This window comes from Pseudoliparis swirei, chromosome 14 (genome assembly GCF_029220125.1).
Source record: "Pseudoliparis swirei isolate HS2019 ecotype Mariana Trench chromosome 14, NWPU_hadal_v1, whole genome shotgun sequence".
NCBI classification, from domain to species: domain Eukaryota; kingdom Metazoa; phylum Chordata; class Actinopteri; order Perciformes; family Liparidae; genus Pseudoliparis; species Pseudoliparis swirei.
The window spans coordinates 3,144,195-3,161,444 of NC_079401.1; the positions used below are offsets into that span (position 1 = coordinate 3,144,195).

Below are 17,250 nucleotides of genomic sequence, written 5' to 3' on the forward strand. Positions count from 1 at the left end.
GACGATGAAGTTCACGTGTGTGAGTTGTTTTACTGTCATATTAAAGATTAAGAAGAAGAAAAACGTGGTCTGAAGCTGGTCCATTTACACATTTTAAATAATAATGTATACATAACTTGTAATCACTACACAAGTATAATTAATATACATGAAGAAGAAAAAATCATGTTATGTTTTAGATACATATCATATTTTAATTTGAAGATTCAATGACCCAACTTCCGGTATCGTGCTGCTTAATCTTGCCAGCTTGATAAACTTCTCCGCCTCTGACGTTATGCGCGCGCATCGCAGCCGCCGCATCCCTCGGCACCAAGGTGCGTCAAGTCGGAGAGAGCCCGCTGAAGTGACACCAGGAATGTCGTGATTGTGACTTCAAAATGAAAGATTTCAAAGACGAAGTCATGCCTCTAAAATTAGTACTATCTTAACTATTTGAGTGTGTAGTAGAAAATAAAACGGAAAGGAAAAGCACGCAGCCCTACTGACGGCACGGAGCAGCACAACGAGCAGCTAAAGGTAGTTTGTGACAACTGTGGTGATTTTATTTTGAAATCTCCCACAAACAGACTGGTCGGAGCCTGTATTGTGGTTGTCTTGACAGTGTACCAGCCCGACAGGTTGGTCCTCACCTGGTTTGATGCTGCCATCAAACGAAAAGAGCTTTTCCCCCTCTTTTTAAAAAGGACAATACTGATGCGTATGTGTTTTATCCCACTTAAAATTCATGTGTACCTTATAATTTAAAGCCAGGGCAGCGTTTTAGGGACCCGTAAATCTAAAAAGTATTGCCAGTATATGCTAAACAAAAGTATGGTCCTTTAAATTAGTTTGGATCTGCTGCTCTTACAGGGAAGGTACCAATAGTTTTAACAGAGGAAAACAATGTTTAGCTTGGTTCCCCCTACCTGAGGGTCAGGGGCCCACAAGATAAACCCGAGGGGTTGCGAGATGAGTAAAACCAGAGAAACAGACACAACTACACAAACATCTGGTGTGTTTATTCAGACCGTTCTCCGGATGACTCCAGATGTGAGGCGAGAGCTCGGAGACACTTAGCTTAGCATAAGCTAAAGACTGGAAACAGGGGGGGCAGTTAACCCGGCTCCGGCTAAAGGAAACACCTACGAGAACCTTCCAAACATTTGTTTCCTCGCTCACCGGATACCATCTCTAAAAAAACAAACAGCCCAATTAGGGTATTGAGGGGGGGGGGGCTCCATGGGTTCTCAGGGGTGCTGATCCGCTCCTGACGAGGACCACGCAGTTCAAACTTTTGAAAAAAGGACCAACAGTTGTGGTGCGAGGCCGCCGGTTGAGTCGCGCTAATGAAGGCCTGTCAGTCCAACGCTCACGCCGCGTCGCCTGGAAATAGTCCAGAGTGGGCGGCGGGTTCCAGGAGGGCTCCGAGGCACGAGGTCTTCGTGTTGAATCATGTGCTTTCACTAGATTATCGAAAAGGTAGACTTTTAATTAATTTGGTGGTTAAGAACGACGAAACCCGTACGCCGGCATACGGTGGAGAGCGGGTAGCTCAAATGTATTCATGCGGCATTTACGCACAACAACGCCCAGGAGACCCCGGGCAGCCAGCGGCCCCCGAGAGGCCGCGCTGATGAAGGTTAGAACAAATAATGAGTCCCAGGGCCGATCGGTGACATTCTTGAAGACGACGGTAACATCTTTTCCGGAGGGGGAGGGGGGCTCGAGCTGAACCGGTTTTAACAAACCCCTGTGGTGGCCATCCCTCCCTCCCTCCCTCTTTCTGCCGAGCGCACGCCGACGAGTCGAGGCAAAGGCCGTCGTTTCACACAGTTCTCGAGTTTTAAGTTAATTAGCAGTTGTTGTGGTTTTTTTCAAAAGTAGAAAAACACACACCCAGTCAGGTTTGAAACCTACTTTCAATTCAGTTTCAATTCAGTTTATTTGTATAGCCCAATTTCACAAATTACAAATTTGTCTCGGAGTGCTTTACAATCTGTACACAATACATCCTGCCCCAAAAAAACCTCATAGGACCAAAAAACTCCTCCAACCCTTCAGGGGAAAAAAAAAAGGAAAAAAGGAGAGAGGAGAGAGAGGAGAGGATCTCCTCTAGATGGAGATGAGATGATGTGTGATGTATAGACAAGGACACATTTAGAGTTAAAATACATTCAATGAATATGACATGATGAGTGTATGAATAGTTAGTAGGCATATTATTCCATGGAGACCTCCCCATCCATCAGGCGGATGGCGGGTGGGAGGAGGGGCGGAGTCTCAACAGGACAGACAGTGGCGTAGTCATGACAGGAATTCCCAGCAGATCATCAGGCAGATAGATGTCTAGATCTGTCTCTCATGGTCCGTCCGATGATAAAGTCGAAGTCAAGGACTTCGGAGAGAAAGCAGAGTTAGTAACGTGTACTTAAAGTTATTTATTAGAGTTGTGCTTCACGATTGGACAGAAATAAAAAGAAAAAAGCACAGAAAGACAAAAAGAGAGCGGCGTGTTCGAGGCCGCGGTTAAAGACGAACGTGGAAAACCTGGTTCCCTTAAAATGTGTTCGCAACCGCTCGGCTAAAAGCGTAAAGGTGGTGGGGTTTAAAAATATATATAATTCGCAATTCAACCCCATCTTTTAAAACTTAAAAATACAAATCTCCGCCTGCTGACCTTTACAGTGGCGTATTCATTAAAACGAACAAGCGATCGCTCATTGAGAACACTACAATAAAAACGAGCACGGACCCCCTGAGGAGTGCCGCTCGCTCGCTTTGAAAACCGTGATTTATTTGTCAACCTGCCGATAGTAAATTAATTAAAAACCCGAGCGCCGAGTTCTCCTCACACCAGGTAGTCGGTGTCGTTCATCAGGTGGCCCGCGCCGATTGAATCAGTCACCCATGAGTCGCGGACGATCTTAAATTTCTCCCTGAAGCTGCGCCTCAGAGTCCGGAAGCGGAGCAGCCTGGCCTCCTCCGAGACGACGACGTGAGAGACTCCCTCCTCCGGCGCCGGCGCCACCGTACCTCCGTGGTAACGGAACTCCAGGGCCCGGATGTCCAGACCGGTGGCGGCGATGGCGGTTCCGGGGTCTCCGATGTCGGCGTAGCCGTCCATGTAGACCCGGAAGGGTCTGAACATGCTGGTGGGGACGTCCTCCCAGCCGTACTTCTGCTCCAGCTGGCCGGCGTTCGCCGCGGACGCGTCGGCGCCGCTCATCCGCCCGAACACCTCCCGCAGCCGCCGCTCGTCCGTGTCCGCGAAGTAGCTGTCGCCGAAGCCGTCGTACTCCTCGGCGAAGCGCTCCCGGGTGGAGGGCGACATGTGGATCATGTGGCGCGGTTGCCACGGCAACACCTCCTTCCGGTCCAGGCAGTCCAGCAGCCAGGAGGCCCGCACCACGTCGTGCCGGTCGGACGCCACCAGGTTCTTCACGCGCATGTTCTCCGCGCCGGCGATCACGCAGTAGGTGTCCGGCCCCGGGTTCTGGACCAAGACGCCGCCGCACCTGATGGGAAGAAACGGCGTTCATCATTTCATCACGCGGGACTCACACGGTTGTTTCAGTCGGACCCAAAAAAAAGGCTTTTTTCACACTACCTGGCCACGCCCTTTTCCAGCTCCGCCTTGGGCCGCTCCGCCGTGCCGTTCAGGATGCAGAACTCCACGTCCTCGAACATATCCGTCTCCTTGGCGACCCCGGAGAGGTCCTGGGGCTTGGAGTGCTCGATGACGCCAACGACCTTCCTGGGTCTCGCCGGCGCCTTGCGCTTCTTCTTCTGCGGCTCGTCGCCGTCGAGGCGGAGGTGCCGCGAGGCGAGCTTCCCGGACGCCCTGCCGCGCAGCCGATCCAGCTCCGCCAGAGTCATGCACTGGTGCCACTCCTTGTCCTCGCGGATCTTCTCGATGCGGGGGAAGCGCAGCGTGCAGTTGGTCCTGTACATGTCGCTGCCGACGATTTCCGCCGCCCGGACCTGGACGATGACCGAGTCGCGGGGCTCGATGAAGACCTCCGGCTTCTCCGTCGCGCACAGGATGGAGGCCGGCGGGTCGCTCTTCCGGTAGACCTTCCAGTGCTGGGCCAGCTTCAGGCCGAGGTCGTACAGCTCCTTCATGGTGTAGCCGGAGCCGATGCGGCAGAGCGTGTGGAAGACGGACGGCTTCTCGCCGGGCTTCGGAGCCTCGGCGACGGCGCACAAGAAGTGCGACATCATGCCGCCGCGCTTCCCTTTGCCCCAGTAGCCGCCGACGATCAGCACGTCCAGCTCGTCCATCAAGCCGTCCACGTACTCGGGCTTTATCTTCAGCCACCCCTCCCCCCGCTTGTCCGGCTTGTAGACGGACACGGGGTCCTTCACCATGATGCCCTCCTCTCGGCCGTCGATGGCGTCGTTCAGGGCGTCCACCACCTCCTGCACCGTCCGGGCGTCGACTTTCGGCACCAGGTGCATCCGCCCCTTGACCGGCGTGAAGACAGTGCCGAGGGTCTCGAGGCGCTTCTTCAGCGGCTCCCGGCCGAGCTTCTGGCCGTTGACCAGCAGCACGTCGAACACGCAGAAGCACGTCTGCAGCTCGGAGTCGTCGGCGAGCCTCTTGATGTCGAACTTGCTCCCTTTCTGCACGAAGGCCTCCGTGGTCGCGTCGTACGCCATCATCTCCCCGTCGAGGATGCAGCTCACCACTTTGAAGGCGCCGTGGACGTACGGCGTCAGGGAGCCCCGCAGCGGCGACGCCCCGAACTGCTGCGTGTAGTCAAAGGCGTTGCGGGTGAAGTACTTGTACACGTCGCCGTCTTTGTGCAGCTGCATGCGCTCACCGTCCAGCTTGGTCTGGATGTAGAAGACGCCGTTGCCCATCTGCTTCTCCACGTTGCGGATGTTGGCCACGCCCGCCAGCATCGGCTTGAAGGCGGAGAAGAGCTCGACGGAGACGTCGCTCAAGGACACGGCGGGGCTGTGGAGCTGCCGGCACACCTTGCCCAGGTCCGTGTTGACGTTGTAGAGCTCGGCCGCGTCCGGGTGGAACGCCCGGAGGACCGTCTCTTTGCTGACGCCGAGCTTCATGTCCTTCAGGATCATCCGAATCAGCCACTTCTGCTCGAGCGCCGAGCTCCGGGTGATGAGGTGCAGCAGGCTCTTCTTCACGAGGTCCTTCTTCTTGCCCGCGTTGTCGACGGCCACCGAGTCCAGGAAGTCGTTGACTTCTCGTATGCTGAGGGTTCCTTGGGCGTGGCACCGTTTTTTCAGCACGTAGTACGCCATGCCGGCGAAGTCTCCGGCGTCTCCTTGCGATGCGGTCGGAGCGCGGTAGTTCAACAGCTTGTTCGCTTCCGATCCGTTCCTCGGGAGGCCCAGCACGTCGATGTAGAGCTTCGCCAACATGCTCTCTTTGATGCCGTACGCCATTCGCTCGCGTTCGCAGGAGGGGACGATGAGGCGCATGGAAGGGTAGAAGGAGTCGGGTGTGTCGGGGTCGTCTTGGTGCAGGGCAGAGTGGAACTTCCTCCACGACTCGATGAAATCCCCGAGGATCTTGGATTTATCGGGTCGGAGTTTAGACTTCTGGATCTTCTCTAAGGTGGTACAGAGGTGAAGGAAAGGAACCTGATCGGCCACAAAGGGCTGACCTGCAGCATCGCTGCTGGTCGCCCCCTCCATGGGGAGATCTGAAATAAATGATATGTTGTTTTAAATCAGCCACGTTGTGGTGGTTTACCAATTACATCACTGAATCAACGGGTATTTGGGATTTTTATAGACCAAACGATCGATCTCATGGTTGATAAACTAATCAGCAGCTCAATCAATAATACAAATAATCGTTAGTTGCAGCTCTAATTATTTGTTTACAAAAGAACATTTTAGTGTCCCATCTTGAATTTCATTTGTTTTAATGAAAATCATACAATTTAAATATTTGAATATCAGCTATTTGTAGCTTCAATGTGAAAATATCATTGTCATGTTTGTAATAGTTGCTTGTTAATTAAGCTAATTTACCAACAACTACAAAAGAGCCTTTTGATTACGAATACAGGCTATGACGTCATGTGGTCGAACCCAACAGCTGACAAAGTGTTGGTGGTGGCCTAAATTAAATGTGTTGAATATTATATTATTAGTATTATCATGTGTCCACTTACTAGTTATTTGCAGATTCGTGGCCCACACAAGTCAAACTTAAACATGTTCAGGACATGTCTCAATATGACAGCAGGCGGATGTAAACAAACAGGAAACATAACTAGATTAAAACCACAAGTTTACCTAAAGATGGAGGAAGGTATGAAATCTAATACTGCGTTAAACATGCGATGTCATGCGAAGTACAGCGTCTCCTATGAGCTTCTAATAAATGTCTAAACGGAGTTACATTTGAGATGTTTTCCAAAGCTACCGTCAACTCCAGTTGGGATATTTTCAAAATAAAAGCATACGTTGTCGAATGACGTCTGTGTTGATTCGGCGAATCTGTCGCGAAAAGTTACAGGTCGACAATTTAGCTGATATTTAAGTAATTTAGGGTTGTTAGAGGGTAAACGCAACATTAAGTTCACACACACGACGAAACGTGAAGGAATTAATCGTTAAGCGTTTCACGCGCTTTCATTTTGAAAGCAGAGCGTCGCGCCGAGGTGTTGTTCTTAACTTCGTTTTTTAGAAACGGAGACGATACACGCTCACTAAATAAAGAAGTGTGTCAGATGGTAGAGTTACCTTTCTTGTGTTTATCCTCCAAAGAAGAGGTCGCGTATGGCAGGCTCCCCCCCGCGAGCTACAGGCTGGGCACTTCCTCGTTTACTGACGGTGCGGTCCTGCGAGGAAAACGTTCCCCGGAAACAAAAGCGGAACCGTTGTCGCCCTACAATTAAGATCACAAATACGATTCGCGATATAAAAACATAAATACGAAAGAACTAAATTGTAGACTCGTGATGCTCAAATCTTCCAGTTTGAAGGCGTCACTTTAAATATATTTAATCTGAAATGTCCTATTATTTACGTATTTGTATTCATAAATTGAACTTATGTTGTAACGTTTTAAGCTACGCCTGTTTCACACCCATTGTGCTGCATTCATTTATTTATTTGTATGATGTTTATAATGAACGTAATAATGAAAAACGGGTGCATTTCCCAGCAGACGTAACGTTGTCGCTCTCACTCTTCGCCAGCAGAGGGCGCTACTGAAACGCCACAGTGCTGAGGAGCTGCAGCCCGTGAGGTTGTTTCCCATCTCGGGTGAGCCAGTAGTACGCTGGTAGGAAAATATAGGAAAGCGCACTTGTTGACCTCAAGAAGGCGGTTCCCTTCACGACAATGATGATGTGGACATATTTGGTGCAGAGTCCTCTGGTTGCAGGTGGTGCTTTTAACACTTAAGAGCTCCCTGGTTGGCCATAATTGCAGTCAGCTTATCTTCAGTGGAGATTGTGAAGCCAAATGGGCCTGGGATCCTTTTATGACCAACAAATACTGCTTGAAAAGAATAAGTATATTCCCTCCTGGTGTGGGGCCTTGGTCTAATAAAAAAAATATTAATGGGCTGATCAGCTGTTTTAGTGTGCACACAATATTAGTCGGATCTACAAATACTTGGTATATTTGGTGTTTGGATAACAGCGTCACAACTTTTAACCTCAAGCGTTTGACTATCACAGCGTCAGCATTGACTGGTGCAGGCCATGACTTGAAAAGTGGAAGCTGAATTGTGCCAGCAATGTCTTGTACCCAATCCAAAGTATCTGAGGCCGCAGAGCCCGACGTAGATTCCACAAATACCGATACGCAGGTTTTTAAAATAAAGGTTAGAGAGTCGAGTCATGTATTAATGGTTGGTTGGATTATTGGATGGCAGCGAAACAGCAACACTCTCTTCCAGGCCATGAGGTGTGGCGCTCAACCATAACCCTCACCTTTGACCTTTGTTTGTGTGTGTGTGAGGGAGGAGGGATTTCCCGACAGGGATCAATAAAGCATGCTACAGGTCTTTCTTTTATTTATTTTTAATGCTCAAATGGACACAGCACACAGCAGATAGGGAAATACGTGTTTTCATATATATATATATATATATATATATATAGTAATATCGTTATCTTTGTGGATAAAGGTGTCTTTATAGGAACGATGATAACACTATATGGATATGAATGTATACGAGGAACAAATAATCTGGTGTTGCTATATTTTACAGGGAGAGCTCACCCCAAAAATTCAAAAACATGCATATTTGTCCTGTACCTGCAGTGCTATACAAGGTACTGTCCCTTTAAGACGCCCTCTTTAGCATTGAGAGTCATTACATACACGTGATACATTATATTATTCGGAAGCATTGTATTTAATCATTTTTAAATCAGACCCAGTGATGCCCTCGTGAGACGAATAAACAAAGTGAGGCTCCTCCTCCAGCGGAAACCCAAATTTGGTCTCGCTCGTTGCTTCCGGCCGCCGCCAGGGGGCGACGCGCGTCTGCAGGGATCCCTGAGTCACACACACGCACATGCACCAGCAGGGGTTTGTTTACCTGTCAGCCGCTGCTGCAGTGGAGGATCCTGGGATACGTGCGTGTGTGCGCGCGGGTGCGTGCGTATGCCATCTACTATGTGCTGAGACAGCGTTTTCACTTCACACACACGATGCGGGGCAGCGGCGAGGAGCTCACGCGGTGTTAGTGCAGCACGTGCATGCTACACCCCCCGCCCCCCCCCACACACACACACACACACACTGCAGTCACCCTGCTGTCATGTTGCGGTGCAGCGGGGGTTACATAAGCCCTGCTGGACGTGCTGCTGCACTGCAACGAGCAGCGACCCACAAGACAGTAAACAAGTGACGTCACTGCTTCCGTGGCATGCATCAACTCCCACTGGGACTGAGCGAGGAGGAGGAGGAGGAGGAAGGATTTTGGTAGTGCGATTTTGCCCCCCCCATCCCCCCCCCTCCCCATCTCTCGACACGCCGATGAGTAAGCGGTGCGTCAGCCTCCGAGTTCGAGGGACTTGTTGGTGATGTGTTGCCTCGGAGACAGTGGCAAGCACTTCCTGTCCCCTGCTGGTTGCAGATAGATTGTGTGCGTCTGTCTGTCTGTGTGTCTGTCTGTGTGTGTGTGTGTGTGTCTGTGTGTTTGGCGCCGGCAGCTTGATTCTCACAAGGTCACGGGGGTCACGTGTGAAAATGGCGGCAGGGCGTATATATCACACTTCTTGTCAGGCCTCAGGTGATGCGGCCGGACCAATCGGATCGCTAGCTGGCTCCACAGAGCGGCGCTCCGGACGGCCATGGCGGCCCCTGAAGAGGTCAGCGTGGACGCGGCCAAAGCGCCAATGTTCCAATCGGAGTGGGGAGCTCTTCACATGGCAGGCCTTTCACCTAAAGGAATCAATTCACCGCCTCCTGGTCCTGGTCCCGGTGCAGTGGCCCTCAGGGGCCCTCAGGGGGGCGGCTGACTGACAATCCCATTGACACCATTTATTCCCCACTAATGAGATCGGGGCTGGTGGAGAGTTCCTACGGGGCGTATGGAGGCAGGTTCATTATCTCTCTCAGATAAACGGTGATGTAATGTGTGTTTTTCCCCCTTTTAGTGCTTTCTGGTTGTGTACATGTTTCCGTCCCACACACTTCCTGTCTGCCTGTCAGGGAGGGGGGACGCCGTATGATTCGATTTGCGTTGGGTTCCACGAATGGAAACCTCCGGGAAGGAAATATTGACCTAGTCCGGCACGTCACGACCACAACACACATCACGGAGACGCGTCAGCGCTGTGTGTTCAGCAAACATGAGGGGAAACTTTCCATGCACAGAGTCGGACTGGTTAACGACGCCTGAGGTGTGTGTGCGTGTGTGTGTGTGTGTTGAGGCGGCGTGTTCAAAGGGTTGTGTGTTTGAGCACAGTTCTGATATACCCCGTGCGACACGAGAGACACCCTATCATCAAGCTGTTTGTCGAGACTGTGCGTACACCCATGTGTGTGTGTGTGTTGCCCAGGTAACAGTGGGAACATGTACTCTGGATAGATTAAGCTTTACATAACTCCACATTCCACTCAGCAGGTAAACAAGCACCGGGACTAAAGTCGAGAGCAGCGCGGCACCGGCTGGACCGCGGGGGCCAGACGCCGGTGGGTCAGACCTGAGCCGCGGTGACCCACATCTCAGAAAGCTTAGAAAGCGGCGCCGGCGAGAACTGCAACGTCGAGAACAATGGAGGTCGAAGAACGATGGGAGAATTTTTCGGAAAACGGAAACATGCTGCACAACATGGCCAAATAAAAAAGAACACGTGGGGTTTCACTGAAGTTTAAATATCATGTATCTGGTCCTGTTTTCGGCCCCTGCGGATGACGTCGCTTTTTTAAGTTTAAGAAATAATCCTGTCAGCGTGTTATTCACGTTCCCATTCCTACCACATGGACGCATCTCTGTGACGTCGCCTATAAGTTGTCAGTAACTTGGACATTAGCTATCGAGACCAACACCGCCCTTTGTACGAGGCTGTAAACAGGTTTATTTATGCTGTAAAGTTGGGCTTTTTAACTTCTATGGGCCTCAAGTGGCGATTTGAGGAACTGCAATTTTGGCGCTTTCTTCGTGAGCATAATTTCCTTCAGCACCAGAAGCTGCCGTCTTTATTTACGATACTCGAAGGCCACCGTAGTTCTCCGACACGCGGTGAGGGGAATTCGTTTAATTGCAATCTGCAACCTCACCAGTAGATGCCGCTAAATCCTCCTTTGAACGTTTTGGTGAGTACAAACACTTTCATGCCGAGTTTGACGAGAAGATCAATACCACTCTCATTTCTTTGCATTGAGTATGGAGCCAGTTAGCTTAGCTTAGCACAAAGACTGGTAACCGGGCAAAGGAACACAACTGTAGTCCATCTGTGTGTGTTTCCATACGACTGCAGCAACGAAGGTTCTGCTGGAAATCCTGCCGCAGGTCCAGAAGTAGAAGGATTCAAATAGTTGTCCTCGTTCGGCAATGCAGCGAGGAGCAAAAGTTTAGAGCAAAGTTTGTCGAAAGCCAGGGTTTAAAAAGGAATTTGAAAGATTCACATAAATCCAGCCGGCGAACAGCAGTGAGCACGAAATCCCCCTCGTCTTCGTTCATTCAGAGGCCAAAGGCTCCGAGGCGAGAACGGTGAAGCTTCTACAGCGCTGCTCTGCAGGTGCCGGTACATGTGTGTATATATATATATATATATATGTATATATACATATCATATATACAGTATATATACATATATGTATATATACATATATATATATAAATATACATACACATATATATACACATATATAAACATATATACACATATATATGTATATATATTAATATATATATATACATACATACACATATATATATATATATACATATATATATAGACATAAACCTACATACATATATATATACACACATATAAATTATATATGCATGCTCCCCACCAATGCATTTGTTCTTCTGTTTAACTTCGTGGTCACAGCTCTTTCTGTCTTCGACTACTGTCTCATCATATGTTGCCTACTACAATAAAGAAAAAAAAGGAAATCCAGCAAAAGTAGTGTGAGCGAACTGTGTGTTTTTAGGTTTTAGGTCACCGGCAGTACCATCCCAAATCCAGGGAGTCAGATTGGTTGTGCGCTGAGGGGCCGTTAAACTGCCATGCTCCGCATTAGAAGCTTAAGATAATGCCTCATTAGCATCAGTGTCTCACTCACTGCGCTCTGAAAGCACCATCCTCCTCCACGCCGGAGAACCTGTTAACATCACTGCCAACCACGCAGAGCTGCAGCATGTGACGCACAAGAAAACGGAAAAACATCAAGTGACTGACTAGAAGAACTACAGTGCAGTTCAGAAATGTATATGAAGGTCAAGATCCCTCCAGATTACTGAAGCATTTTGAAGGTGGTTTAATTCCCATCAAGGAAGAAGAAGAAAAGTGAAAACATCATACATGGGGAAAAAACTACGTATTTATTAATTAATTATTCTGAAAGGCTCTGTGTGTTTCATGCTGTTTGCTCTCAGGCGGTAAAAGATCACACACACACACACACACAGATGGAAACGAGGATAAGCTGACTTCATGCGCATGTCTGTATTTGTGCACCAAAGTCACCATGACTCCTAATCTGGAGCGTGCGTGTTTTGGGTTTTTTGAGTGCGACAGACAATGCCGTGCTTAAAACTCCGATGTCACGCAGAAGGCTGCGTTTCCAGTGTGTGGGATCAGGGCGCCACACGTGTGTGTGGGGTGTTTAGCGTTTGTATGCCGCTTTCCCACAAATTGAAAGAGATTTGCGCGTAACGACAGGAAATAAAACGAGGAGTTGTGATTAATGATGGATTAAATGGCACGAAAACAAGAGTGGTCCTCAAGGCTTTAGCCACGCAAGGATTCAACGATCATTTGTTGTCATTATGCAACACAGGGATTCAACCATCTCTTTTTTCTGCGACCGGGCATCACACAGCCAGCGGCATGCTGGGTAGTGGAGCAGTTTCTATTTCTAAACCCCCTACCTGTCTCTTGGACCCCATCCCGAGGAGGCTGCCTAAAGATGTTTGGCACCTCTCTATTAGATATTATCAATGTGTACCACATGCCTTCAAAGCAGCTGTAGTTAAAACTCTTCTTAAGAAGGGATTTAGACAACACCACAGCACCGAGACAGCACTGGTGTAAACTACAAATGACCTCCTAATGGCAGCAGATAAAGGTCTCATCTCTGTACTGGTCTTGTTAGACCTTAGTGCTGCGTTCGACACTATTGACCATGACATCCTATTCCAGAGACGATGAAGCCTTGATGACCACCAAAGTTAGTCACGGAGTTCCACAAGGTTCTGTGCTAGGGCCAATTAGATTCACTTTATATATGCTACATATACTTTCATTGTTATGCAGATAATACTTACTTTTATCTATTGATCAAAACAAAACCAACCAATACGCTAAACTTCAAGCATGACATAACAACCTGGATGACCTGCAGTGACCTGATGCGGGGCTACTTGAGTCAGAAAAAGTCCGCTGGGAGCCAGAGCCTTCAGTTATCAAGCTCCTCTTCTGTATACTTTGTACTTGTGTCCATCGGGGGAAAGAGGTCCTCCTCTGTTGGTATAAAGGTATACGAGTCTCAGAATCATACGGCTATTTATCTTTCAGGAACATGCAAATGCAAGGCATTAGCCAAGGGAGGTAAAGTAAATGTCATCCCTTCAACATTTAAAAGTGATGCAAATTCAAACAGCAACATAAAGGTGTATGAGAAAGCATGTCTTTGTATGCAAACCCAATGTGTGGCCACATGTTCCGCCTGAGGCCAGCAGTGACTCATATAAGTTCAACCAGAGGATCTTTTTTCTCACCTCAAATACACCTCAAAAATATAATAGTAATAACATATCATAGAGCTTTTAAAATGAATTTAATGAACTGATCTGTTGACAGTAATCCGGCGTGTGTCTTACCGGGCAGGTCGAGACTTTCAGTTCACTTCCTATATTTCAAGGACATCTCTAGCTTTTGGCCTATTCCAGTCACACATATCACCATCACGAATTACAACCATTTGACTTGAATTACAAGTTAGCATGTTAGCTTAGCTTAACCAATAGAAATCAGTGGAGCCATGCTAGCTTTTAGCTTCCTGGACCTTTTCTATCACGTCCTTTAGTTGCTGAATCCCCTCCTACTTCTGATTTCTTATTTGTGGCTTCATGCTCAGAGGTTTAATTCAACTAATGAGTTGGGAAACAAAAATGTAAGCGCTTTCCACCAGTAGGACGTGATCGGGTTACAGGTCATGTTTTGCCATAAACAGAAGCGAGGGAGCATGGCAGAAAACCCCTCCTGTAGACGGGGATCTGTTGAAGCTGACATACAACGCTGCTCCGCCCTCGAGCCATCACACCAGCTCATCAGGGGGGAACAAATATCATATATAATGCATATCGACTTATGCTCGGCTCTTTTTACGACAGCCTTCTTTCTCCCAGAGTGTTTCCTTTTGCAAAACATGTTTACGAGTGTCGGCTGATAAGGCGGCGTGTGGACCGCGCAGGCTGGAGACTTCCACTCCACTGCCAGCGTCGTAAACAGCAGCAGGAGTGCTTGTGAGCAGTGGGCGGGACATGCTGTCCAAACACGTGGCGTCTGAATGCCACGAACCAAGAGACACAGAGACTTTCCATTGGCACACACACACACACACACACACACAGTCACATGCATGTCCAGGCTCCCTCACGGACGGAAAAATGTATCCGCCAAACTTCCTGGTTGAAACCTTTTCCCGTATTAAGAATCCTATGAGAACCAAATAATGCCAGGTCAGTTATTAAATCCATACCACTTTGAACCATCTGGGCTCGAGTCAAACAGAGCCAGCTCAAGACAATCGCGGTCCGTGAGGTTCTCAAGCATGATATCTCGACCCAGAAACCTCCACTGGCGGTGCAGCAAGAATCCAAAAAGGGACAGAAACGCCCATTCTTCACACACTAAGCCACGCATCCAGACTTTTGTATTCGCCTCGAGGTAGCTCTCTGTCTGGGCAAGCATGCAGAAGTGATAGCTACGAAAAAGCCAAAAGAGGTTGAGAGAGAATGCAGCGGGGGCTGATTGACCTGTTGACGTTCATGTGGCGTAGAGTGCTGTTGTGGCTCCAGGAGAAGGAGGTCAAAGAGAGGCTGGTAACGCATCAAGATTAGCTATGGCGACGTAGCGCCCGTGAATCTCGCTACATTCGCGTCTTTATTTGTTTCGTTGTTTTTTGCGTTCATCCTTAATGGCAGACTACGTCAATCAACATGTGACATAGAAGTGTGGGGGTGAAGTGCAGCCAGCGAAACCTGCCGGACCAAACACCACCGGACTGCCCCAGGGGAGGAAGGCCGAGATGTGAGCTAAGCTAACTCGGCTAGGTCGCCGAAAAACAAGATGGATGAACGCGGGCGGGAAGTCTACGAACAAATCTCTTGATTTATTCCCTCAGTGATGTTCATTCACTCATTCAGTCAAATATTCCTCTATTGCCATCGTCGAATGATTGTAAATTTCCCCAGTGCTTTGTTTTATACCTCCAGCTGAAGTTCTCCTCGCGGACAGAACAACACTACGAGTCCCTTAAATGACAAACGTTGCTCAAGGCATATTTCAAATTTGGAAAAAGAGGCAATTTATTTGATTTTTTTGCATCGTTTTTGAAAATATAAGTCAGTGTGTTACGTTTCCATGTGGGCTCCCTGGGCCTCTCTTTCCTGCTGGGAGTCAGCGCTGGTTTCCAGTAAGTGGGTCACAGCTCCGCCCTGCTGCCGCCGCTCGGTGAAGTTCAGTGAGCCCCGGCTGAAAACCGATTCAGGGAGAAACAATGGGGCCAGCGACTCTCTTTTTCCTCCATGTTTTTCCTCTCTTTACACGGTCCCCCCTTTTTTTTGAAAAGGAACACACTTATTTTCGCTGGAAGACGTCTGGATCTCCAAAGATCTTCTGGGAAGTCAAGAGTCCGCCACAAGTTGGACGACGATGACGTGGATTCTGTCTGCGTGTGTGTACGAGCATGCGATTGTGAATGGGATTCTAAATTTGGGAATAATTGAGGGCATCCAGGAATAGATCGGATAGACACACACACACATACACTACATTACTTCAAAGCAGCATCCGGTAAACTGTATTTTAGGAACCGTTAAACCACTTCCCTAATCTAGCGAGCTGTCCTTGATGTCGAGGAAGCAACAACCACCGTGCAACAAAGACTTCTGGTTTTTGTCTCCCTCTCATGCGGTTCTGCCTTCGGAGCACAAATGTGCTTCTTCTTTGTTCCAGTGCCGAGACGGGTGATGAACACCGCGTCCCTCCTGGCGGCGGTGGGGTTATTATGCAAGGCCGGTTTCCGCCTTGCAGCAGAGAAGAGCCCCACTGACACTGTCCCACTGCTAATGAATACACACACCCGCCAGAGGCGTGCCTTCAGTGATTGTGTGTGTGTGTGTTGATTGTGTGTGTCTGTACTGGAGATACTTGATGCCCCTGAAGAAGAAGAATAAAGCAACCGCATCATAATCACATTGTGAGTGTTGGATATGTTTCATAATCAGAGGGTTTCTTAAGGGGGCAAAACTTGCAGTTTTGGGAATGTCCGTTTTGGTGCCGCTAGGTGAATTCCCCTCCCTTCCAGACACTTTAAAATAGGCTAATCCCACCTTAGTTTTCCCCACAGACATTATCGGGGTATTAGGATTAACTCGCAGTAATGTAAACTATTTATTTTTGAATATCACAATTCCTTTTTGTCACTGAGAGCAAAGTCTTGAAAAAATTTCGAAGAAAATAAGTGAATTGAAGCTTTGAATCAATCTTGTCAGTAGAAAATATTCCCATATTTTACAATGGACACGTGTAAAAAAAGATAGCGGCATTGCAAAAAGAACGACCTCCAGACTCTGACACGCAGTCCATTCCGGAGACGCGTGGCTCGGCAGGAAGTCATTGGCTCAGTATGAGCGTCACGCCTCGGCCTGAAATGAAAACACTTACGGAGAGAGTCATCCGGAGAGTTCAGGGGGCACAGCAGGATATCCGCCTCTCTTTGACAGTCAGGAAGCCATTAGACTTTTTTTGCTAAATACGTGACGTTGCAGTGAGGGAGAAGAAGAGGTGCAGGATGGGATTTGGAGAATTGTGAGGTTCATAATTAGTTGTATAGAGGAAGATTATATAATTCAAAATCTGTTTGCCCAAACTTTTCGTCTGACAAAGTTGTTTATTAAGACCATAAAGGCATTATAAAAGGATCTTATTAAATCAATTTATATCAGTCGAGGAGAAAAATATTTCACTCTGACACTATGTAACGTCTGCAAAACAAAATCAAACTTTCTTGTTGTTTCAAATTAAAAGAGGAATTGATGCGCAATAAACACATTTAATGAAATAGACTCAGTGGCCTTGCTGCTACAGCCTCACTTAGCTCACGGTAGCTAATTTTAGCACGTTAGATAACTTTAGATGGATGGTGCTGTATTGCTGACTCCCTTTACTTGGGACATTATTCAATGATTGTTTTATTTCTATGTTACGATGGATGTATTATATACAATTGTGTAAAATATTTAGCAAAAGTGACAGTCCTGCTTTTAAACATTGTAGAACTACAAATTATATTTGTAAATCCAAAATGCATCTCCTGTATATATATATATATATATATATAAACACACTACTTTTTTATAGTAAT

The 17,250-nt window shown here is 48.0% G+C and overlaps 1 protein-coding gene across 1 annotated transcript; it reads right to left on the reverse strand.

Annotated features, from left to right (window-relative positions):
* Positions 1 to 2,405: 2,405 nt before the first annotated feature.
* On the reverse strand, positions 2,406 to 6,795 carry lig4 (ligase IV, DNA, ATP-dependent). Its single transcript, XM_056431745.1, has 3 exons — positions 6,706 to 6,795; positions 3,590 to 5,654; positions 2,406 to 3,497 (listed from the first exon to the last, which is right to left on the reverse strand). Exons 2-3 carry the CDS (start codon positions 5,644 to 5,646, stop codon positions 2,831 to 2,833), a joined length of 2,724 nt encoding a protein of 907 aa, XP_056287720.1. The 5' UTR covers positions 5,647 to 5,654; positions 6,706 to 6,795; the 3' UTR covers positions 2,406 to 2,830.
* Between the last annotated feature and the right edge of the window lie 10,455 nt (positions 6,796 to 17,250).